The sequence below is a fragment of the Dipodomys merriami genome, unplaced genomic scaffold, assembly GCF_024711535.1.
Source record: "Dipodomys merriami isolate MVZ:Mamm:240054 unplaced genomic scaffold, mDipMer1.0.p SCAF_25, whole genome shotgun sequence".
NCBI lineage: Eukaryota > Metazoa > Chordata > Mammalia > Rodentia > Heteromyidae > Dipodomys > Dipodomys merriami.
Genome location: NW_027203937.1, coordinates 24,158,699 through 24,184,224, shown reverse-complemented (window position 1 = coordinate 24,184,224; position 25,526 = coordinate 24,158,699). Strand labels below are relative to the sequence as shown.

The following is a 25,526-nucleotide window of genomic DNA, read 5'->3' as shown; positions in this document are numbered from 1 at the left end:
TCTCCTGAAGGCAACAGATGGATGGGTCATGTTTTCTGATCCAATCTGCAGTTCTTTTTCTTTTTATTGGCGAATTAAGCCCATTAATATTAAGAGATAGTATAGAGAGATGCATTGTGATCCCTGTCATTCCCTGTTTTCCTCAGTTTTTCTTTTTTCCTTTCCTCCTGTGCTTGCTCAGTTAGACTTCGATTAATGCCTGTCTGGGTGCAGGTCCCAGTTCCTGGTTGCTTTCTTCAGGTTGTGGCCCCCCTCTTAGTATTCTTTGTAATGCTGGCTTAATGTTTATGTATTCATTCATTTTTCTTTGCTATTAAAAATTTTCAGCTCTCCATCAAATGTGAATGCTAGCTTTGCCGGGTATATCAGTCTGGGTTGGCAGTTATTGGCTCTCAGGGCTCGTATGGTACTTTCCCAGGCCTTTCTTGAATTCAGTGTTTGTGTGGAGAGATCTGCGGTGATTCTAATTTTTTTTTTCCCATTGTAGTATAGCTCCTTCTTCATTTTTGCTGCATGCAAGATTGTTTGCTTATTATTCAGATCTATCATTTTTACTATAATGTGTCTAGAAGTGTTTCTCCTGGGATCTTGCTTGTTAGGTGTTCTATATGCTTCTGTTATGTAGGTAAGATGTTATTTTTTGAGATGGGGAAATTTTTCACCGATTATCTTGTTGAATAGGTGTTGGTTGCATTCCCTTGCTTTGATTTGATATTCCTTACCTTTGTCCACTCCAATTATACAAAGGTTAAATTTTTTGGCATTATCTGCTTGCTCTTGAATTTCCCTTTAGCATAACTTGAGTGATTTTTCCATATCTGTCATTTTTTGGTCCAGTTGGTATATTCTGTCTTCTGTATCTGACACTCTACATTCCATTTCATTCACTCTGTTAACTGTCGCTCCCATTGTGGTTTGCATGGAGGAAATGGACTCCTTTATGGATTCGATGTTGGTTCTCAAAGTACTGATCTCACCTCTTAATGAGGTATGTACTGCCTCTATTTTGGCATTTATCTCACTTCTTAGTGAGGTATGTACTGCCTCTACTTTTGGGTGTACCTTGTGTTTGAGATCCTGCATCTCTTTCTATAGTTTGCCCCTGTGTTCTTTCCATTTCTGGTCTATTTCTCGCTTTATTTCTTGAGTCATTGCCTCCAGCATCCCTTGGATGTAGCTTTTGTCTTCCATTCCTGCTTTGCTCCCACTGGTGCTCTACCCTGGGTGGCTGCTGGCTATTGGGGATAGCTTGCTATCCTGGGTGTTAATAAACCTTGTAATTTTTCTCTGATTTTTGCATGGGGATTCAGGGATTATTGGAGACTAATCTGAAATTTTGTTTTGGTGTGTCTGTCTTTGCTTGGTTGCTGTTTCTGTATTGGTAGAGAGAGTCTGTACCTGATCTGGGTTCTGTTGGGGGCCTACCTCCAGCTGTTGGTCTGACCTACATAGGATTCTCAGCTCTCTGCTGTAGATCACTGGCAATTCCTGCCTTTGGAAGGGTTGAGCAGCCTAGACTGCGCCTGTTTGCTCCTAAGGGTGCTCTTGGCAAGATTGGATGTTCTGGATGCACTCTCCCAGATACTGGAGTCTGCTATGGGCTCCTGATGATTTTGGGTTTTTTTTTTTTTTTTTTTTGGCCAGTTTTGGGCTTGAACTCTGGGCTTGGGCGCCGTTCCTCAGCTCTTCAGCTCAAGGCTGGCACCCTACCATTTGAGCCACAGCACCACTTCTGGCCCTTTCTGCTTATGTGGTGCTGAGGAATCAGATCCAGGGCCTCATGCACCCAAGACTAGCACTATACTGCTGAGCCACCTTACCAGCCTGAGCTCCTGCCTACTATCAGGTGCTGGTGGCCTGTGTTGTCCAATTCCCAGCCTAGAATATATGGGTTGGGTTCTGGTGGGGTTTGGGCTTCTCTTGTCCTGAGCCCCCTGGTCTTTTGTTGTCACAGGCGTGTTTCCTAGGGGGTGCAGTTCCCTGTTTTTCTCCCCTCTGCTGAGGCATATGCTCAGCTTCTGACTTCAGTTGGGAGGAGTTGGTTGTGTTGCTCAGGCACCAGATCCCCAGGCCTGGTCCCGGCCCCCTGCCTGGGGCACGCCAATTGGGCCTGTGATGCTGTGTATACCTCATAGGTTATGCAGCCTGGGGTACACAGTTCAAATTTCTTCTATTGGGTGTCTTGACCCAGGGGTGCTGTTCCTGGTGTGGGTGTTTAAGCTCCCTTCCAGGGGCGCTCTTGCTCTAGCCTGGCCAGCTGAGTGTGCTCTGCAGGCTGGTGGAGCTCTCAAACAGTTCCCAGTTTTGTGGTCCAGGTGTTGGGGTAGGGAGTCTGGGTCAGGGTCTGGGGATTCCCACCAGCTCTGGTCTCCCTTGAGGGATACACTGTCCCCTGCGGTGTACTCACCCTGGAGCTAGTTATTTCTGTGTGATGTAAGTCGTCCGTTGCCATTGCAATCAGAGTTCAGTTGGGGTGGTTGCGGGCTGGGCTGAGCGGTGGTGGCTCTGTGTGATTCTCTTCTATCTCTGCCTTGGTTGGGTCCATGCAGCAGGATGGGCCTCTGGCCTCTGCCCGAGGGGTGGGGGCGGGGCCTCCATACAGGTTCTGAGCGCTGGGGTTTTTCTCTGCACTCTCTGGATCAGCACCAGTTCCTTGCAGGTCTTCTGCTCTGTTTTTCTGTGGGCTCCTGTGTAGCTCTGGGGCTCCCGTCGTGGGGCCGAGTTCCAGGCTCGGGGGTTTCTCCGTTCATCACAATCGGCCGGTCTGACACCGGTACCTCAGGCGGCCTCTGTGCGGGTTATCTGCAGACAGCCCCCTGTTCTCTGGAACTCTGGCCATCATATACTTCTGATATTAAAATTATTTCAAATTGGTCTATTTTGCCAACTTAATACTATCAAAATAGGCAAGGAATTTTAGTTCAATATGACTATAGGTAGCATAAAAATCTAGCATTAAACTAGGCAGGCAGCATTGATATATGCCTGTAATCTTAACCAAGATTACAGAAATCTGAGATCTAGAAGAATGCAGTTCAAAGCCAGCCCAGTTAGAAAAATTCAAAAGCTGCCATTTCCAATTAACTAGCAAAATTCCAAACTGGAGGCGTGGCTCAAGTGCTAGAATGCCAGCTATGAGAAAGAAAGCCTTGAAGAAAATGAGTCCTGAGTTCAAGGCCTGGTACACACACACACACACACACACACACACACACACACACACACACAATGTTGTTACAGTATTTTTAAAAAACATATAGGGATTAAAATGAATGACAAATTAAATGAGCAGGTAAGTATATGTTAGAATTTGTATCAGTCAGATTGCAAAGCATACTGCATACTGCTCTTTTCTAAGGCTGAATCTTTTGATCCTTTGTTGGATTTTTTTCTTTTTCTTTTTTTCTTTCCCTTTACCATTATTTCTTTTTTAAAAAATTATTTTTTAAATTGTAAAGGTTATGCACAGAGTGGCTACAGTTACATAAATAAGGTAACTGTTACTTCTCCTATTTATCGTCTTTAAATAGGTTTCATTTCTATGGACTTTACTAATTTTGTCTCTCACAGTTTCTCAGACATTTTGACTATAGACTCTAATTATTGCAATATAGTTTTATACCTAATTCTGTTTTATCATCTGTGTTGCTTTGATCATTTAAATGAGACTATCAGTTTTCTGACAAAAGGGATTGCACCCTATCGTTCTGACAGCCATGGTATGGTTCACTGAGTAGCAAATGTTTAATAAATAAACACAAGCTGAGTTTTTGTTATTAAGAGAATACAGGGGCTGGGAAGGTGGCTCAGTGGTAGAGCGCTTGCCTTGCATGCATGAGGCCCTGGGTTCAATTCCTCAGCACCACATAAGCAGAAAAAGCCGGAAGGGGTGCTGTGGCTCAAGCGGTAGAATGCTAGCCTTGAGCTGAAGAGCTGAGGGACAGCGCCCAGGCCCAGAGTTCAGGCCCCACGACCAGACCCCCCCCCCCCCAAAAAAAAAGAGAATACAAATTAAACATTTTAGAAAATCATTTTTTCTCTGGATGTACATATATTTTATATGTACCATATCACCTATAGTCTCATAATTGAAGGTATTTGAAATAAAACCTTTTAGACCTTTATTCCCCAGTATTAAAACAATAAACACATATTAATAAAACACAAACATACTTTCTGGATAAATAATTGTTAAGCTACATCCCCAATCTTTGGGACAATGTATTCTTTTTTTGTATTTTTTTTTATTGAGATTAACTGATTACATAAATTTCACAAATTTCACAGTATTGTGAGATAGTGATATTTAGTTTAAGTCTCAAACACATTTTAACCTTCATGAGGCAGATTCTCATTATCATTGTCTATAAAGTTTGTGAATTCTATGAGCTTTGACAACTCAACTATTTCTTCCACATTGAATGATATGTACATTTCTTTCCTTTTGTTTAGTATAAGCCATTCCTTCTTCCCTCTCATTCTTTCTCTCCCATTGCTGCCCTTGAGTTGCTTAGTTCATTTTCATCAATGTCCAGTGCAGTGTTGGGCCCCACTGTTGTATATTTTCCCATTTCCCTCTTCTGGGGACAATGTATTCTTGAAGAACAGTTACAAGAATAGTAACACTTTTAGGCTGGGAATGTGGCTTAGTGGTAGAGTGCTTGCCTAGCATGCATGAAGCTCTGGGTTCAATTCCACAGTACCACATAAATAGGAAAGGCTGGAAATGGCATTGTGGCTCAAGTGGTAAAGTGCTAGCCTTGAGCAAAAGAAGCTCAGGATAGTGCTCTGAGTTCAAACCCCAGGACTAGCAGAAAAAAAAAAGAATAATAATACTTTAGAATTTACAAAGTAAAAGTCAACCTTTATAATAAAAAATTGTATACATAAAATGAAATTATTTCCATTTAGTACTCATTTACATTATATCAATTCTTTTTCTCTTCCTTGTTAATATTTATTCAGTTTAGTGAGTGTTTAAAGAACAGCTTTAGGAAGTGACCAGCAAACACTGTTTTGTGGGGAGTTTTTGTTTTGTTTTTTTGTTTTTCTTTTGTCTGTTCGGGGGCTTGAACTCAGGGCTTGGGCACTGTCTGTGAGCTCCATTTGCTCAAAGCTACCACTCTACCACCTGAGCTACATCACCATTTCCAACTTTTTCTGTTTATGTGTTGCTAAGGAACCAAACCCAGGGCTTCATATATGCTAGTCAAGCACTCTACCACTAAGCCACATATCCAGCCCTGTTTTGTGTTTATGTTTGATGGTCCTTATTTGAAATGGTTATCTACTTACTCAAGCTGTCTTTTAATGTTACTCTAGGGCATTTATCATAATCTAATAAAAATGTGGATAGGTTTTATCTCTTCCAGGAATTTCAGTCATTTGTTGTCATTTTAGATTTATTAATCCATGAAGAATATGACTCATTAAGTGTGGAAATCTTTGATAAATAATCATCACATTTTTATTATTTCTAAGGATTACAGAAACCAACCTACTTTTATTTTTTTGCTTTGTTATAAATGAAGTTTTTCAAGAGCATATAGATCTTATGCATATAAATAGTTCCCTTTGGATATGCGCATTCCACTGACAACTAATACTTGGTTATATTGTACTTGTTAGAAACCAAGTAAGCTCTAAAGAGAATTAAAAATGCAATTTTTGACCCCCATGAGGAGCAGAGAAAGACTATACTTGGTATAATACCCAGAAAACCATTCCAAGAAAATTTATTTCTGCATTTATTCAGTGAGTAAATTCTTGAGTGTCAACTATGTACCCAACCCTTATTTTGGGAACTTGGAAATTACTATTAAACCTGACAACATGTTCTGGCCTTTATGTAGCATATTCTAGTGGAGGAAACAGACAAATCAAAATACAAGATAAGTAAAACAAATGATAGGTGGATACTGACAAGTGCAATGGAGAGAACTAAGGCAAGGAAATAGAATAGGGAGTTTAGGGCATGATAGTTTTGAGTAGATGTATCATCAAAGACTTGTCAAACAGGAAGGAGATACTTGAATGAAGATCTTCAGGAGGTGGCCCTAGTTGGTAGGCCCTAGTTGTTAGTATTCCCTAGTTGTTGTTATATAACAGGTCCATAGATTTGTAGGTGAAAGCTCCCTGATTGTGAAGAGAATCAAGGAAGCAAAAGAGGGCTACAGTTGATGGAAAATGATTATTAATTGACTACAGATGATGGTGGCTCATGGTATTGTGGTAGCAGTGGAGGAAATTTAGAAACTAGGATTGTTCATAGTTAGAAATGAACAATGCAAAAAGAGAATCAAGTGAATGGTTAGGATTACCATTAATAGAGAGTGCTGCAGGGGAAGTGGTTTAGGGAGAAGAATCAGAACTATATTTTGAATATATTCAAGATGTCTTTTGATATTATAAGTAGCAATGTCAAATAGGCAGCAATTTATGGCATTTGGGGAAAAGGATAGCAGAAGAACTAAATATAAGTATGTCTGATAGATTGGGGAAACACTGGAAAGTAAAAGAAAAAAAGGAAAGACTTCAGGGGAGAAAAATAAAATTTCAGCTGGAACTTCAATTTGTATAAAGGGGATTCTAGTTAGGAAAAAGGTCCTAGAATCTTAGAATATGTAGACAACTCTTGATGTTTATTTCTCTGCTCTTTCTTTCCTTGTTTGATTCATAAATGAGAATAATACTTAAGTTTTATCAGTGTTTAGTTGTTGAAACATAGATGTTAAGCCTTTTTTTTATTGTGGTAAAAATCTAAAACCATTTTAACCATGTATAAACATACATTTGAATGGCATTAAGCACATTCTGAAAGTTTTGTGTGTAAAAAGTTTTTTTCAAAATGTAAATATTGTTGCTTATGAACAAAAACAATTTAGAGCTTATTTGTGTTTTGCTTCCAAGAGTACTGAGCATTTTATTATCGTAATATTAAAAGATTTGGCCATGCAGAAAAAATAATTTAGGCCTCATTTCTAAAACGACTTTTTTCCACTTTTAGGAACTGACTTTCCATTTAAGCAAGTGTCATTTTAATTATTTGAGTCACTACTTAGAAATAATTTGCATATCTTACTCATCTTTGATACCTCACTCAAAAGGGACATGCTCAAAACCATAGTACATATCTTGAGTTTAAGAAACTTTTCAAAAATGAAATAAGTAGTTCTTGCTTTAGCAATTCTTTACATGATATTTATAAAGAAGATTTTTGTAAATCATCTGCCTGATGTATGCTAAGAACATCTTTATGAACTGTGAACGTGGGAAATTCTGTCTGTTCATTATAATGTCACTTTTTCTAGGGAACAAAGAAGGAAGAGATTGATGGTGAAGAAGTGTCTGGTTTAATTCAGCCTGCAGAAGTGTTTGCTCCCAAAAGCCTGGTGTTGGTATCCAGATTAGATTATCCAGAAATTTTTAGGGTAAAGAACTCATATATCATTGTTAATTAGTATTATTTTATAACTCTTTTGAGTGAATCATGATGATAAGTTTTTTGTATTGAAAATATCATTATAGTGATTCATCAATAAAATTAGTTTGAACAGAAGAAATAAATTCATGTTGAATGAATGTTATACTTGAGTAAGTTAATGATACTGTTTACACATTCAAGGTTATAGTATTCTTTTTAAATAGGTCTAATATTAATTGAACAAACTTTATAAATAATTATAAAAAATAATTTTATCTTCTGCAAATTAAAAAGGAAATTAGTAATTTAACAGCCTTAATATTTATTGACCTTATGATCAGTCTGAAGTAAGTAGGAGTAATTGATATTTCATGTAATTCTTATAATTATTTGAATAATAATTTAAAAGTCTCATGTATAACACTCATAAAAATGATCATAATTCAAATAATTCTCATAATACTGCCAACATATCTTTAAAATTGTTTATAGGCTGGATATGGTGGTGCATTATTGTAATTCTAACTGGAGACAAGCAGGAGGATCTCAATATCAAGACAGTCTTAAGTTACAAAGCCAAGACCATGTTTCAAAAAAAAAAGACTCTCTCTCTCTCTCTCTCTCTCTCTCTCTCTCTGTCTCTGTCTCTCTCTCTCTCTCTCTCTCTCTCTCTCTCTCTCTCTATATATATATATATATATATATATATATATATTTGAAGAGAAAAATTGTTCTAGCTTTTTTCTTTGGATACTCAGAATTTGCAATTGTTAAAAATTATTTTTAAGTAAGGATTTTTAAGTATTTGTAGTAATGCATACTTTCTGAAAAAGTCTAGAAAATGAAATTATATATTCTAGAAAAAAAATCAGTTTGTGTCACTTTATTCCAGTGGGTAATTCTTTTTAAAAAAATTTTTTTTATTGAGATTATTGAGTACATAAATTTCACAATATTGTGAGATAGTGATACTTAAAGTCCCAAACACGTTTTAAACTTCACAAGGCAAATTGTCATTATCGTGGCCTATAATGTTTGTGAATTCTGTGAGCTCTGACAACTCAACTGTTTCTTCCACATTGGGTGATATGTACATATCTTTCCTTTTGCTTAGTCAGTGGATAATGTCTAACAATTAATTTTTCAGTCACAAATTTCTATAAATTAAGATTACATTTTATCTATTGTTTTATCACCCGAGTTCAAAGTGATTTCTTATTGTCTATGAATTTTCTATTGAATAAATGTTCTAGATATATAAGAATCACAAAGAAAATCTCTAATTTTTTAACTTGAAATTTCAAGTTATGAAAAGTAAATTGAAATGATAAGGCAAACTGTAGGTCAACAACAGTTTTAACCCTGCAAATTAGCTAGATTAGTTATCTGCAAGAGAAACCTGTTTTACAAATTATGGCTTTCTGCCATAAACTTACCGCATTTAGAGGTTCTGGTCCTAGAGGAAAATTTAATAAACTTAATATTATTTGTGGCTTAAAATTGATTCTGTGTTCTCGGCAGAATAGACTTTAATTGATTCAAAAAGGCATCTTCCTGGGAACAGATGTCATAATTTATTTTCGGTGCTTTTTTCCATGCAATGACTATATTCATCTTACTCTTTTCAGGCTTGCCTGGGTTTGATTTATACTGTATATGTGGATAGTCTGAATGTCTCCTTGGAAAGTCTCATTGCAAACCTTTGTGCTTGCCTTGTCCCAGCATCTGGAGGGTCTCAGGTAAATAGAATAGAAAAGGAAGTGGAGTTAATTTATTTTGTGTAGAAAGGGAAAGAAAGAATTGTTTTAATACTTTCGTTTTAGAAAATACCCTCGATTAGGTAAGCAGTATGTCTTCTAGGAAGACACAAAAAATTCCATTCTTTTCTTAGTTACAAGGTTTATTTTAACAGTTCACCTTTCATATATTGTAATTAGAAGTCATATTTTGTGTAACTTGAACTCTGTAATTTTTGACTGTAACTTCTTTAGGCTGAACTTTTAAAAGTGCTCTTTCTACCTTTCTGACTCCTATGTAGAGATATGTCATTTTTGTTAAATTAAAAATATTTGAGTGACAAAAATTTTGAGACAACCTCAAGAAAACTCCATAGATCATTGTAACATTACAACTGCTTTAAAATAGATTCCTTTATTCAATATATTTTGAAATTTTCATATTTGTCTCTGAAGTAGAAAAAATCATTTCTGCTATGGTTTGTTTCTAGCAAACATACTTTAAATGTGGATTTTGAGCTAGGGCATGTAGCTCTTGGTAAGAGTACATGCTTTATGTATGTGAGGCCCAGAGTTCAACTCCCCAGTACCTCCCCCTCCAAAAAAAATCTTATCCTTAAACCCTGAAAACAATTGGTTGATCATTTGTTTTATTTTTACATAATATTGAGTGAGAAGGATAACTCTAAAACATTCACTGAAATCCTCAATATGACAGAAATGTTAAATAAAGTTAGAGCTTGTAGTTTTTATTTGTCCCCTGCGTTTTTGACCATTCTGTCTTTTCATGGTCTTTTAATTGTTAGTCTCATTTAAAATAAAACAAACTGCTGTTCATTTCTTCCTTACATCTGCTACAAGGGTAGAATATGAAGTGTAGGTTTGATAACAGTTGGGCCTAAACTTTAAAGAAACAGAATTGTATTTTGAACTTTTACTAAAGTTGACTTTAACACTTTTTATGTGTTGTTCACTACAATTGTTAGTTAATTTTGTGTCTCAACTTCATTAAATTTTCAACTTTCAGCTACTGAATTTTCTTGTGCTATTTTTAGTTGTACACAAAGTAACTGTAATGTTACTTTGCATTTGTTAATTAACTCTTACATGGTCATTTGATCTAAAGTTGAACTTTGAAGAGATTTTTTTTTAAGAAAGTGTCCAAATCACATTGATTTTGTGTCTGTTTCTTATTCTGCAGAAACTGTTTTCACTGGGTGCAGGAGATAGACAACTGATCCAGACTCCTTTACATGACAGTCTTCCCATCACAGGCACTAGCGTGGCTCTTTTGTTTCAGCAGTTGGGTAGGTCTTTTTTTTTTTTTTTTTTGGTTGGTCATGAAGGTTGAACTCAAGGCCTAGGCACTGTCCTTGAACTTTTTGCTCAAGATTAGCACTCTACCACTTTGAGCCACTGTTCCATTTAATTGGAGATAAGAGTCTCATAGACTTTTCTACCTGGACTGGCTTCGATCCTCAGATCTAAGCCTGAGTTGCTAGGATTTTAGGCATGAGCCACTAGTGGGGGGGGGGGGGGGAGAGAGAGAGAGAGAGAGAGGAGAAGCTAATATGTTTCTTTTTAGAATGAATGGATGTACAACATTCAGAATTATTAAATGCCAATGAGTTTTCACCTCAAAGTAGTTAATTTCATATTAGGTGAATTTCACCTCAGTGAAAAAAAAAGTCTGAAATATAAGTTGTAGAAATGTTCCATTTTGAATAAAAACCTGAAATCTAGGAAAACATATTCATGGGTTATGTAGAATTTATAGGTTAGGTATTTTGCTTCAGAAATTCTAAAAGATTGGACTTTTGTTTTTATGTCATTGTTTATTTATGATTGTTGGCAACATAAATAAATCTAAATGCATTCAATAAGCCTTTTCTCTTCTGTTTTCAGGAATTCAAAATGTGCTGAACCTCTTTTGTGCAGTCCTTACAGAAAATAAGGTTCTCTTCCATTCTGCAAGTTTCCAGAGACTTAGTGATGCCTGTAGAGCCTTGGAGTCTTTAATGTTTCCTCTTAAATATAGGTGAGTTTTTTACTTGTTCATTGTATTTTTTCTAAATAGGTACTACTTATTGGTAAATCAAATGTCATGGCACAGTGGCTTTGAGCCAGGGTTATGCTGGTGTAAAAGTCTACTAAAACCTTGCCTAGAATTTGGAATTTTTCCAAGTTATACTCTATTGTGGATTAGTGAAAATTATTTTGATTAGTATTGTCAGACTTGTCATTTTCTTTAAATATAATTACTAATAAAAGCCTTTGGTCAATGCTATTTAATATTAAGGGAATATTACTTCTAGTCGTTATAATGGTATTGTAATTCTGTTAATAGAACCTTTAATATTATTAGATACTTACTAAAGATATATATGTGTATATGTGTACATTATCAAACTTGGATTAAATACATAGGCCTTCATTATAATTTTTTTCTATTTTAGGGAATAGGTTAAAACTTTCTATAATAAAATATTAAATAAATTTTAAGCATTACAATATTTACTATACTGTAAATGTACAGTATTTACTATACTGTTTACTAATCATACCATCTAGGAAACTTCAGATCATTCACTGTACATGACACTTGAGATTGTCTCTAGAATTTCTTTAATTCTTTTAAGTCTATGTGCTCTTCTGAACCTTCTTGACTTTAATTTTTTTTTGATGCTCTTCACTGAATTCTAGAACCGAGTATAGAGAATGAAATATTAATGACTATATTCTATTGGCAAATTATTACTTAATCTTCAAACACAAGTGTCATTTAGTGTTAGTCTTTAATGTCAGATTTCTTCAAACAATGACATAAAGAGCCTGATTGTTAGGGGGAAGAAGTAATTAACAAAGCCCACCTGGGTTCCATTTACTTTGTCTTGTTATATTTGATTATATCTTAAAACATTAAATTTTTAATCCTTGAAAAATTAACATTAACATGCATGACAATTGATCATTTTAATTATAGATAATATGAAGTTTATACTGTATAAAAGTGAAAGAAAATATATTATGGGAAAAAATAGATAAATAACATTTTAATTGTTTACAGTTACCCTTATATTCCCATTCTCCCGGCTCAGCTACTGGAAGTTCTGAGTTCCCCCACACCTTTCATTATTGGAGTACATTCCATTTTTAAAAGTGATATCCATGAACTTGTAAGTATTCATCTTTAAATTTCCTGGTTATTAAGTCTAGAGCCTTCCATTTCTTTGAGTGCTGTAACATTTAACTATTTTCGGATCTTTTGCATTTCTAACAGAGATGGACTGGAATAAAAACAATGAAAAGTATAAATATATTAATTTTGCCACATAGTATATATGGTTGATTTTGTGTGTGTGTGTTTGCTGGTCTTGGAGCTTGAACTCAGGGCCTGTACACTGTCCCTTAGCTATTTAGCTCAAGGCTAGTGTTTTACTACTTGGGCCATACTTCTTCTGGCTTTTTGGTAGTTAATTGAGATTAGACTCACAACTTTCCTGCCTGGACTGGCTTTGAACTTTGAATCCTCATATTTCAGCTTTCTGAGTAGCTAGGATTACAAACTGAGCCACTGTGGTGCCCACTCTGGGAAATTTTTTTAAAAGAGAATTCATTGGTTTTGGGTTTTTTGTTGTTGTTGGTGGTGGTGGTGGTGGTGTCAGTCTTGGGGCTTAAACTCAAGGCCTGGGCACTGTCCCTGAACTTTTTTCTTTTTGCTCAAGACTATTGCCAGGTAAGTTACAGTTCCACTTCTGGCTTTTTGAATGTTAACTAGAGATAATAGTCTACATACTTTCCTGCCTTGGCCTATGTTCAAACTGCAATCCTCAGATATCAGCCTTCTGAGTAGCTAGGATTAGAGGTACCATCCACTGGTGCTTGGCTTTCATTAGCTTTTTTTGACAAGGGATCTCATCTCTGTTGCCCATTCTAGACTTGAACTCCTGAGCTCAAGTGATCCTACTGCCTTGGCTTCCTGTAGCTCGGACTAAACATGTGCATCAACATACCCAATTCTTATATATATATATATATATTTTTTTCTTTTTTGTTAGCCATGGGGCTTGAACTCTGGGCCTGAGTGATGTCCGTCAGCTCTTTAGCTCAAGGCTAGCTTTACCACTTAAGCCACAGCACCACTTTGGTTTTCTGGTGGTTTATTGGAGATAAGAGTTTCACAGGGCTGGGAAGGTGGCTCAGTGGTAGAGCGCTTGCCTTGCATGCATGAGGCCATGGGTTCGATTCCTCAGCACCACATAAGCAAAAAGAAAAAAGCTGGAAGTGGCGCTGTGGCTCAAGAGGTAGAGTGCCAACCTTGAGCTGAAGAGCTGAGGGACAGTGCCCAGACCCAGAGTTCAGGCCCCACGACCGGACCCCCCAAAAAAGAAAAGAGGGTAAATGATTAATTAATATTCCCTTTCTATGTTTTTATTTATTTATTTATTTTTTAGTCAGTCGTGGGGCTTGAACTCTGGGGCTGGGCGCTGTCCCTTAGCTCTTCAGCTCAAGGCGAGTGCTCTACCGCTTGAGCCACAGCGCCACTCCCCCATTTCTATGTTTTTTAAATAAGTACTTAATTCATATTTTAATGTGAGACCTGTCTTAGTCCTCAATGACTGAAAACTAACTAGAGAATTTAGTTTTAGTGGTATGCAAACTCAATATAAGCCCCTACTAAATTTATATTGTTAATTCCAAATAGCAAATATTTTTTTAAAAGGTAAATACTGAAGAAAGAAAAGCTAGGTTGTAGAATAATGTTTCATTCTAGTTATCACACTTTTAAGAGGAGCTGTAACAAAATGAAGTACTTCAGCCTTGGCATAGTGGCTCATTCCTAAAATCCCAGCTTCTTAGGAGGTATAGATCCAGGACTATTGCATTTCAAGGCCAGTCTGGACAAAAAATTAGCAAGATTTCATTTAATAAGCCAGACATGGTGATGTGTGCCTGGAATTCCAGCTCCACAGAAGGCCATAGTAAGAGGATTGAATTCTGAGGCCAACCCTGACAAAAATAAAAGCCCTACCTGAAAAGTAACTAACACAAAAAGGAGTTGGGGCATAGCCCAAGTTGTAGTCTGCCTGCCTAGCAACCATAAGGATCAGAATTCAGACCATAGTACCACCAATGTAAATATGTAAGTAAAAGTAAAGTGCTTCAGAGAAGGATATCCAGGATTATCAGGAGTTTATAAACGATAGTTTATAATGCTTTAAAGAAATTTTCTCAATAGTCTAATACTGTTTGGTAGCCAAGGATAAATGTTTAAGTGGCTGTCATAGTGAGGAAGGTAAGATACTTCTCTCTCTCTTCTTTATTTTTTTTTCTTTCTTCCCTCATCTTCTATTTCCTATCCTCTATTTCTCCTTTTGCAGCTAGTTGTAAGGTCTAAAAGAGAATCAGTGGGGATAATAGGTATAGAATGAGCATTGCCAGCCACAGGGCTGTCTAGTAATAGAATAAATTCCTTATATGAGATGAGGACTATACTGTGTGAAGAACAGATTTCCTGACAATTTCTCATTCTACTTCTGATTTAGTTTCAGATGTTAGCACCAGGTCTGTTAGTAATTACTCAGTGATTACAGTTATTATCAAAACAGAAGTGTCATTTAAACTAACAAAAAGATTATTCAACATTATAAACAGGACCCCCCTTTGTATATTAATCATTTTCCTAACCTTATATGTTGATACCTCGTTTATTTTACCATATAAAATATATAAATTAATAAATATTAACATAGTATAATTAGCACTAGTAAAAGCATAATGATATGATTTGTGAATAATTTTGTTACAGCTAAATACAATCACACTTGATGGCACAAACCAAGTTTTGCCAAGTGTAAATTTCTTAACATTTTAATGATTAAATTAAAATGAACTGTAATCATATTAGCAATGTAATAGCTTAACTAGTCTCACCTAGTGTCTCTTAGATCTTAATGTAAGTTATTTTTAAATATGAGTTGGTAAAGGATAAAATCATTTTTTCCCTTAACAATAGTCATTAGATGTATATTGCTTTGCTGTAATTTTGGAGTAACTATTTAGTATTTGAGCTAAGATACTATAAGAAATCATCCAAATACATTAAATGGCTCACTTGGAACAGTGCATAGAATGTTCCATTATGCTAAACAAGTTTGTTCTACAAAGTCATTTAATGTCCAACCTTTCTTTCTCATATTTCTACCAGAATCCTCTCAGGCATTGTCATTAGCTGATAGCTTAAGGCCAGGTTGCTGCTAATATATAATTTCAACATATGGGAAAAGGAATGAGAGCATGAAAGAGCCTTAATAATAATAGCCACTAACTTGGAGAGCTGGATTACACATAACACTTTTTGTGTTCCATTGCTGTTGAAACAATCACATGCACCACATAATTCTAAAGGAAGCTGAGAATTGTAAGATAACTAGGAAGTTAATAATGAGCCAAGAACTTTTATTTCTATAAACAGCCAAAAATCTCTTCTACAAATGATTCTTCTGATTTTGAGTCAGTCAAGGCCAAGTGATTTTGCTAAGCAACAAATGAAGTGTACTAATTATAAGTTAATTTTTTTTATCTCTTGCAGTTAGATGTAATCATAGCAGATTTGGATGGAGGCACTATTAAAATTCCTGAATGTATTCACCTCTCTTCTCTCCCGGAACCACTTCTTCATCAGACTCAAGCAGCTCTTTCATTGGTATGCTTTTTTTTTTTTTTTTTAAATAGTAATTTATTACTAATTTAAGTGTGAAACTAAGATAACTAGAATTAAAAATCATTGTCAGTAATTACTTTAAACAGAATTTGAAGCATAAATATTATACTTAGAGACTTCACTTACCAAGTATTTTTTATAAATATACTTTGAATCTAATTACATATTTTTCATGTTATTCATTTATTCAGCATATTCATTTAGTAGACACTACTGCATAAGCTATATATTAGTACTAAAAAGTACAACTGTGAAAACAATATAAAATTTTACCTTAAAATCCATTGATTTCCCCCAACATTTTTTCCCCTTTCCTTTCTATTGGTGTCACATTCTTCTAGTAGATATGCTATGTGTAAAACAGTATCTTCTCAGAGTTTTTAGGCTAATTCAGAACTTATGACTTGTGAAATGTTAAATATCTAATCCAGTGAAGTTCTAAGAAAATCGTTGGAATGTGTTTTTCCATTTGAAAAAATTTAATTTTTGAAGTTATTCTACCTTGGTTATTTTTTATTTATTTATTTATTTTTTGGGTCCGGTCGTGGGGCTGGGTCCGGTTGTGGGGCCTGAACTCTGGGCCTGGGCCCTGTCCCTCAGCAGTTCAGCTCAAGGCTAGCTCTCTACCACTTGAGCCACAGCACCACTTCCAGCTTTTTTCTTTTTGCTCATGTGGTGCTGAGGAATCGAACCCAGGGCCTCAGGCATGCAAGGCAAACGCTCTACCACTGAGCCACCTTCCCAGCCCCATACCTTGGTTATTTTTAAAAATATAATTTTACTGACAATGCTTTAACTTCTCACTTATCCATCAGAAAACTTAATCTTACAAATATTTTATATTTTTTTATTTTTTGGTCAGTTATAGGGCTTGAACTCTGGACCTGGGTGCTGGTGCTGTCTCTCAGCTCTTCAGTTCAAGGCTAGCACTCTACCACTTGAGCCACAGTAGCACTTCTGGTTTTCTTAGTGGTTTATTGGATATTAGTCTTACAGCCTTTCGTGCCTGGGCTACCTTTGAACTGCAATCCTCATATCTCAGCCTCCTGAGTAGCTAGAATTACAGGCGTGAGACACTGGCGCCTGGCAGTATTTTTGTTGTTGTTGTTGTTCTTGGACTCTGGGCCAGGGCACTGTCCCTCAGCTCTTCAGCTCAAGGCCAGCACTCTACTACTTGAGCCACAATGCCACTTTTGGTTTTCTGGTGGTTTATTGGAGATGAGAGTCTCATGGACTTTTCCTGCCAGGGCTTGCTTTGAAAACAAGCCTCCAGATCTCAACCTCCTGAGTAGCTAGGATTACAGGCATGCCTGGCAATATTTTTATTTTTTAATTGTTATTATAAAGGTGATGTACAGAGGGTTAGAGTTACATAAGTCCGGTGATGAGTATGTTTCTCTTTGGACAGTGTTACCCTTTTTCTTACAGTTTTTTACTCCCATCCCCTCAGACAAGTTATATAGAAAATACTACTGCTGCATTTGGTCACCCAAACTTTCAATTTTATGTTAAGTCAATGTTTGTCTTATTATGCGGGTTTAAGGATAACTGACCTTTTCTAATACAATTTGTAATACAAACTATGATAGAGAGGAAACGAAACTAGCTGGACTGAATCTCCACTCTTTCCGTTTATATCATTCAAGAAATTCTATTTTCTTCATCTTTAGGCTTGTTTTCTGGTCTTTATAGGATGAGTGGGTCTTTTTGTTGTAAACATTTCTTATTAGTACAAAAAAATGATACAAAGGAGTTACATGGGGATATTTTTGTATTATACTTGGGTCAAATTCCCTTCTATTACACTTTTTAGCCTCTTTTTTACCCTCCTCCTTTAGCAAAAAGATTAGGCAGTATGCTGATGCTGTTGACTATTTTTCTGGACGCTGCTGGAGATATCTGCCTTTTGTTTACCATTTTTAAATGTTTTGTTTTTTTTTACAGATAAGTAGGTGAGTGTTTAGAAATAATTTTGAGATGGGCATTGGTGGCTTGTGCCTGTAACCCTAGCTACTCAGTAGGATGAGATTTGAGAATCACAGTTCCAAGCCAGCCAGGTAGGAAAGTCCATGAGACTCTTTTCTCCAGTTAACCACCAGAAAACTGGATGTGGAGTTGTGGCTCAAAGTTGGTAGAGTGCTAGCTTTGAGCAGAAAAACGCAGGATGTGATAGGGGAAACACTAGGGCTCCTTGTTACAGGTTGAAACTTCCTAAGTAAAGATCCAGAATGACAACAAATCAAAGAAAGACTGGATAAATGAGATTGCATCAGACTGAAGAGTTTCTGTATGGCAAAGGACATAGCTAGCAAGATAAATAGAAAGCCCACAGAATGAGAGAAGATTTTACTAGCTATTTCATCAGACAAGGGCTTGATATCTAAAATATATAGAGAGAGCTCAAAAAATTAAACCTTCCCAAAACAAATCCTCAAAGAAACAACAACCTAATTAATAAGTGGGTTAAAGACTTAAAGAGAGACTTCTCAGAGGAAGAAAAAAGGATGGCCAATAGATACATGAAGAAGTGTTCAACATATCTGGCCATAAAAGAAATGCAATCAAAACAACATTGAGATTCCACCTCACTCCAGTAATAATGGCTATTATTAAGAAAACTAACAATAACAGATGGTGGTGGGGATGTGGCCAAAAGGGGACCCTATTACACTGTTGGCAGGAATGTAAACTTGTTCAACCATTCTGGAAAGCAGTGTGGAAGTTCCTCAAAAGACTATACATAATGCTTCTCTACGACCCACTCCTGGGCATTTACCCAAATGATCACAAACCAAACCAAACTAAAGCCACCAGCACAACCATGTTCATTGCAGTATTCTTTACCATAGCCAAGATATAGAATCAACTCAGATGTCCCTCATTGGATGAATGGATCAAGAAAATGTGGTATATATACACAATGGAATGCTATGCTTCCATTAGAAAGAATGACATTCTCCCATTCGTAAGGAAATGGAAAAACTTGGAAAAAAGTTATACTAAGTGAAGTAAGCCAGACCCAAAGAAACATAGGTTGTATGATTTCTCTCATTTGTAATAATTAGAATGTGCCTGTAAATCTACAAATAAACCCAATGGATAGTAAAAGACAAATAATTACACTTGGACATGATTAAACAGTACTCTAAATATTCATACAGAACAAAGGAGGATTACAAGGGCTCAATAGCTATGTGGAAATAATCATATAACATGATGCTTATCAAAATGAACTCCAAGAAATGGAAACAAGGTGGTTTTTTTTTTCAAAAAATTTTACTGTGTGCATATTTTCTTTTTTCTTTCCTTTTTTTAATTTCCCTTTTGTCGCTGTTTTTGATTTCTGTACTCTGTCTTGTATATAAGTTTATCTCATTTGGGGAAGGGAAGCACAGAAATGGTGGGATAAAAGGTGAACCAATTCAACAGTAATACTCTCTAGACACTATTTTGGAAATAAACTATACAACTTGAAGGGAAGGGGAGGTGGGAGGGGAAAAACTGAGAGAGAATGTGTGTGTGGGGGAACAGTGACACTGGTCAAAGGGAAATGTACTCATTACCTGTAATGTAACTGTAATCCTTCTGTATATCACCTTTACAATAAAATTTAAATTAAAAACAAAAGCTCAGAGACAGCATCCAGGCCCTAAGTTCAATTCCCACAACTGACAAAAAGAAATACATATTCCTTATGTAACTGTAACCCTTCTGTGTATCACCATTATAATAACAAAAAAATAAATTAAAAATTATTTTGGAAGGTATCTTTTCATTTTAATGATTTATGTGTTTGTTTTCATATATATTTTAAATAGTATATAAAACCTTTGGTTACACAGATAATATCCAAAATATTACATTTTAACATTTGCTGAAAGAAAAATATTAACTGTGATTTGTAGATGGCATAGAGATATATCAATAGCTGAAAAGTTGTATTTGAGTGTTTGAAGAACAACTTGTGGGCTGGGATGTAGCTCAGTGGCAAAGCACTTGCCTAGCAAGTGCAATGTCCTGGGTTCAATCCCCAGTACCAAAAAAGGAAAAACAAGACAAAATACATTTAAAGAACAACTTGTATTAGGTATGAAATTTAACAAACATCCTTTGTTCTGTTTTGACCATTAGATAATAAGTAAGGAATCTGCCAGAAACTGGCAGGATACTTTAACCCTCATTACTTGTGTAACCAAATTTGAATAGTTTCTACAAATTTGAATTTTGTCATTTATGGAAATAGTATGCCTGTAGCTTCCATTCTACATTGTGTAGCATAATAAACTGAATAAAAGATAAGAACATTATATAGTATCAAACTAGAATGACAGGATATCAATATAATGGACCAACAAGTAAATTGTCATTGTTCTTATACACAAATAAGCTTTGCTTGATGGTAAATAATTATAATCAAATCCATGGTTGCGTAGTAACCATGATGATGTTATAGATACTGAAACCTTACTAAACCACCAAAGGGACTAGATAATTTGGTTGTAATTATTGTTGACATTTAAATTTTTTCTTATTTTATTTGCTTTTTTGCTTGCTTGTTTCCTTGTTTTTCTATGTAGTATTTCTATATAGTGCAAGCTGGCCTTGAATTCATTATTCTCTATCCTTAACTTCCCCAGTACTGGTATTACAAGTGTACACCACATGCCTGGCTTCATATTGACTTTCAAGGGGCTGGGAAGGTGCCTCAGTGGTAGAGCACTTGCCTTGCATGCCTGAGGCCCTGGGTTCGATTCCTCAGCACCACATAAGCAAAAAGAAAAAAGCCGGAAGTGGCACTGTGGCTCAAGTGGTAGAGCGCTAGCCTTGAGCTGAATTGCTGAGGGACAGCGCCCAGGCCCAGAGTTCAGGCCCCACGACTGGACCCCCCCCAAAAAATAAATAAAAATAAAAAATAAAAATTTAAAAAATAAAAATAAAAAAACATATTGACTTTCAAGATTTGAGTCTTTTGATTGGTTCTTACTATGAAAACCCTTATTTGTTTTATTTTTACTTTGTTTTACTTTTTTTTGTGGTACTTGTATTGAACCCAGTGCTTTCATATAGCTGGTAAGTGCTCTAACCCTGAGTTACATCTTCAGTCATTTTTACTTTTATTTTGAGAAAATATCTGACTAAGTTACTTAAAGTAATATTATACTTTTGCCTCAGTGTCCTGAATATCTGGTTGTGTACCACTAGGCATGAATTTAAAAGCCTTAGTATTTGAAAATTATTCTGCAAAGACAAAATTTTGTTTATATATGTCTATATATAGTTATATACAATGTTTTATGTATATATATACATATATATACACATATATATGTGTATATATGTGTGTATATATGTGTATATATATGTATATGTGTATATATATGTATATATATGTGTGTGTGTATATATATATATATATATATATATATATATATATATATATACACACACACATATATACATGGGCAGTTTTGCCTTTTTCTACATGCACTTTCTACGTGGACCTTTCTTCCCATCCACTTACCAGCTTGCTTTCCTTTGACATCTGACTCAAACATTAACTTATTCCCTTTTTCCTCAGTATTTTAACCTAAAAATAAAATCGGCATCATAGACATATAGTTCCACCCCAGACCATTCCCTTTCTAGTTGTGCCTACGATTATAAAATAGTTTTGTGTGTATTCTATAAGAACTTTTTATTCTCGTATATATGTATATCTGTATAAGCATACATATTTGTGTTGTTTTCAAAATAAGCAAGATGATACTATGTAGATTTCTCTAGAATATTTTTCCCACTAAATACTTTGTCTTAGATATCTTATCATGGTAGTACAGACACAGCTAGCTCATGAAGGTAAAATAACATAATTAATGTAATTATAGTTCATTATATTGCCAGAAGGAGATTAAAGAATAGTTTTATTGTTGTTAACATATCTTGTTTAACAAAATTTATCTCCTTTAGATTTTACACCCAGATTTGGAAGTAGCGGATCATGCTTTTCCTCCTCCTCGAACAGCTTTATCCCATTCAAAAATGCTGGTAAGTTGTTTAATTTTTATATTTAGTAGTTTTAAAGAAGCTACTTTTTTTTATTTGTAGGGTTGCTAAAGAAGTTGAGTGGAGTTAGATAGTCAGTATAGTAATAAATGCTGCAATTCAAAGTTAAGTCAGTTGCCACTACTGTCTTTGTGTTCTGCCCAACAAGGACAGTACATTGATCAAAAGAGTAGGACTATGATGTTGCCTGAGGAGCCAAGGATAAGTCATTATATTATAGCTTGGAAAACTTCCATTCATTAAATAAAAATAGAATCAAGAGTTTGGGTATTTTTGTTGTAGTAGTTGTCCTGTTGTTTTGGTTATTGTTATTTGTAGTGGTTGGGATCAAATCCAGACCATTGTTTATACTAGGCCAGTGATCTACTGAGCCACATCCTAGCTCTCAGTAAGCATTTTTTTTTTTTAAATCGGTCATGGTGCCTGGACTCTGGGCCTGGGCTCTGTCCCTCAGCTCTTCAGCTCAAGGCTAGCGCTCTACCACTTGAGCCATAGCACCACTTCTGGCTTTTTCTGCTTATGTGGTGCTAAGGAATCAAACCCGGGGCCTCACGCATGCAAGGCAAGCACTCTTCCACTGAGCCACCTTCCCAGCTCCATTTTTTTTTTTTAAAGAGGGAAACATACAAAACTAGATACAGTGAACACTGATAATAGGAGAAAATCAAGTTTGAGAAGTGAATGGATTTTAAAAGTTTCAATCAAATTATAAAGGCATGTTTTTAAATTTTCCTTAGTGAATTTCATAAATGTAAACTTTGTGGCCAGCAAAAGCCTTACAAAGCTGAACACCTTTGAAAAACATCTTAAGTATTCTTGACTTTCATTTCCTTATCAGTTGAATTAATTAAATAAATCTAAGTCTCCTTGGCAGTTTTTTGTGGGAGGATATTAAGGTTTGAACTAAGTTTGGTGTATGCTTGTTATTCAGGCACTTTATTACTTGAATCAAACTCTAACCTCCCTGTTTTAAAACTGTGATTCTATTAAAACATGGATTATCAAAACATATTATTCCTAATAAAAATGAATCCATTTTTATAAGTTGGATAGACTTTGGATAAATTTTATAAGCCTTTAAAATATTATCTTTTGAGCACAGTTGCATATCAGTTAAATATTTGCAACTGATTTTTTTGGCAGATGTGTAAATCAAAGGCCTTCAGATATATGTTCTTTATAACATGTTCATAAAAAAACACTATACAATTTTTAAAGGAAAATAGGATGTTCTAGAGGCAAGTTTTGTGTGGCTCAGTATACAAAATGTTTAACAGCTTAAGCAATCTTATGATGGAATAGACTAGGCACTCACTATGGACTGTCACAAATGACATAAGCAATAGGAAGCACAGACGGACTTTCACTTTTTTTCTTTTTGACTTAATGACATTTCAGTTGTTTGTCAAGAAATTAAATTGCCTAATGTATTTCCTCTTATAATTTTAGGATAAAGAAGTACGAGCAGTTTTCCTTAGATTATTTGCACAACTTTTTCAAGGATATAGATCATGTCTACAACTTATAAGAATTCATGCAGAGCCAGTAATACATTTTCACAAAGTAAGATACAGTGCCATATTATATCTGTCCAAAAAGTTAGATTTAATTTAATGAAACAACTTGTTTTTCTAGCTGTGTATATTGATCTTAATTTATGAAATGTGATTATTGTGAATCTCCCCTTTGTATGGTACATGGTAATTTTAATAATACTATGGAATTGATACAGATTCCCTTCAGAGTTTGTTTTTTGAGTGTTTATTTTTTCACTTTTCTTTCTTATGAAATAGATTCATTTTTATTTTTTCAATATATGAAATATTATACAAAAGCCCCCTTTGGAGAAAATCTGTTTTTATAACAATGCATAAATATACATGAAAATATTAATACAGTCTGTGATCTTTCTGTTCTGTCTTTATTTTAACCATTTGTCCATCCAAGTGATAAATTATCATTTCCTATTTTCTTTTTTTACAGACAGCTTTCTTGGGGCAGCGTGGTTTGGTTGAGAATGATTTCCTCACTAAAGTACTCAATGGAATGGCGTTTGCAGGTTTTGTTTCAGAAAGAGGTCCTCCCTATAGATCATGTGATCTCTTTGATGAGGTATAGTTCTTATTAAATGAATACATTATTTTATAAACATAATTATAGGGCTGGGAAGGTAGCTCAGTGTAGAGCGCTTGCCTTGAATGCTTGAGGCCGTGGGTTCGATTCCTCAGCACCACATAAGCAGAAAAAAAAGCTGGAAGTGGCATTGTGGCTCAAGTGGTAGAGTGCTAGCCTTGAGCTGAAGAGCTGAGGGACAGCACCTAGGCCCAGAGTTCAGGCCCCATGACTGGTTCCCCCCCCAAAAAAAATAAAATAAACATAATTATACTAGTAGTTAAAAATAGAAGAGCATTATTTTAGTCAAAGTCACAAGTAGAAATTAAACATGAAATAATCCAAGTATTTATTTTGCTTATTAAATCTTGATATTTATAGCGTGAATTAGAAAACTAGAAAAATACAATTATAGGATGTCTTAGAAGTACGTAAAATTTTGAACAACTGAATTTTAAATAGTTTATTAAGTCTTTTTTAAAATTTGACCGTGGATGTATATAAAGTTCTTTTTAAAGCAATTATACAATGTTTCCCTTTGTCAAAATGCCATATTAGAAATATTAAATTTTGATGTATGTATATGATTCCAAATTTTAGTTAGTCCATTAGTGTTGTTGAACTATACTTTATAAACATTCCTAAATATTTGTCTAGCTCCCTGAAGAGGTATTAAATATATGGAAATGAGATTATTCTCCTCAGAAATTGGTCCTATAAAGGGAGAAATAGGACATGTAATTCACAGTACTAATGTTATCTTACATTTATTATGCTTTCTCTTTCTTTTACATGTCTTTCCATTTGTCATTTAAGCCTACATTCATGACAGTGCATTTTGGAGAATAAACAATGAATATGATTCCCATTTGTTTTTTTTTTTTTTGGTCCAGTCGTGGGGCCTGAACTCTGGGCCTGGGCGCTGTCCCTCAGCTCTTCAGCTCAAGGCTAGTGCTCTACCACTTGAGCCACAGCGCCACTGCCAGCTTTTTGCTTATGTGGTGCTGAGGAATCGAACCCAGGGCCTCAGGCATACAAGGCAAGCGCTCTACCACTGAGCCACCTTCCCAGCCCCTATGATTCCCATTTGTAAAAGAGCATTGTTTTGGAACCAGTAAATATAAACGTTTCTTGAAATCAATAGAAGAAAAATATTCTTAGCACCTGAGATAAGAATATATTAGTGGTCATATTTTGTTACTTTATGTTGAGAAGGTAGGAATCGAGGTCTTAAATATGCTTAATTTAAAGAGAATGTTTTCTTCTTTAAAAGAATAGTAAGCTGGGTGCTGGTGGCTCACACCTATAATCCTAGCTACTCAAGAGGCTGAGATATGAGGATCACAGTTCAAAGCCTGCCCTGTGAGACGCTTATCTCCAATAAGCCACTTAGAAAAAGCTAGAAGTGGTGCTGTGGTTCAAGTGGTAGAGCACTAGCTTTGAGCCAAAGAGGCTTAGGGACAGTGCC

At 35.5% G+C, this 25,526-nt stretch overlaps 1 protein-coding gene across 4 annotated transcripts in view; it reads left to right on the top strand.

The window, feature by feature from the left end:
* The window catches only part of Sbf2 (SET binding factor 2), a 307,904-nt gene that overhangs the window by 131,386 nt on the left and 150,992 nt on the right, over positions 1-25,526 (top strand). For 3 of the 4 annotated variants that reach the window (XM_070035290.1, XM_070035293.1, XM_070035291.1), the window contains 9 exons: positions 7,311-7,430; positions 9,052-9,162; positions 10,361-10,466; positions 11,065-11,197; positions 12,227-12,335; positions 15,752-15,865; positions 21,851-21,928; positions 23,396-23,509; positions 23,930-24,058. In XM_070035290.1, the coding sequence (XP_069891391.1) occupies positions 7,311-7,430; positions 9,052-9,162; positions 10,361-10,466; positions 11,065-11,197; positions 12,227-12,335; positions 15,752-15,865; positions 21,851-21,928; positions 23,396-23,509; positions 23,930-24,058 (1,014 nt within the window). The remainder of the gene's footprint in view (positions 1-7,310; positions 7,431-9,051; positions 9,163-10,360; positions 10,467-11,064; positions 11,198-12,226; positions 12,336-15,751; positions 15,866-21,850; positions 21,929-23,395; positions 23,510-23,929; positions 24,059-25,526) is intronic. The other variant, XM_070035292.1, reaches the window with a different exon arrangement.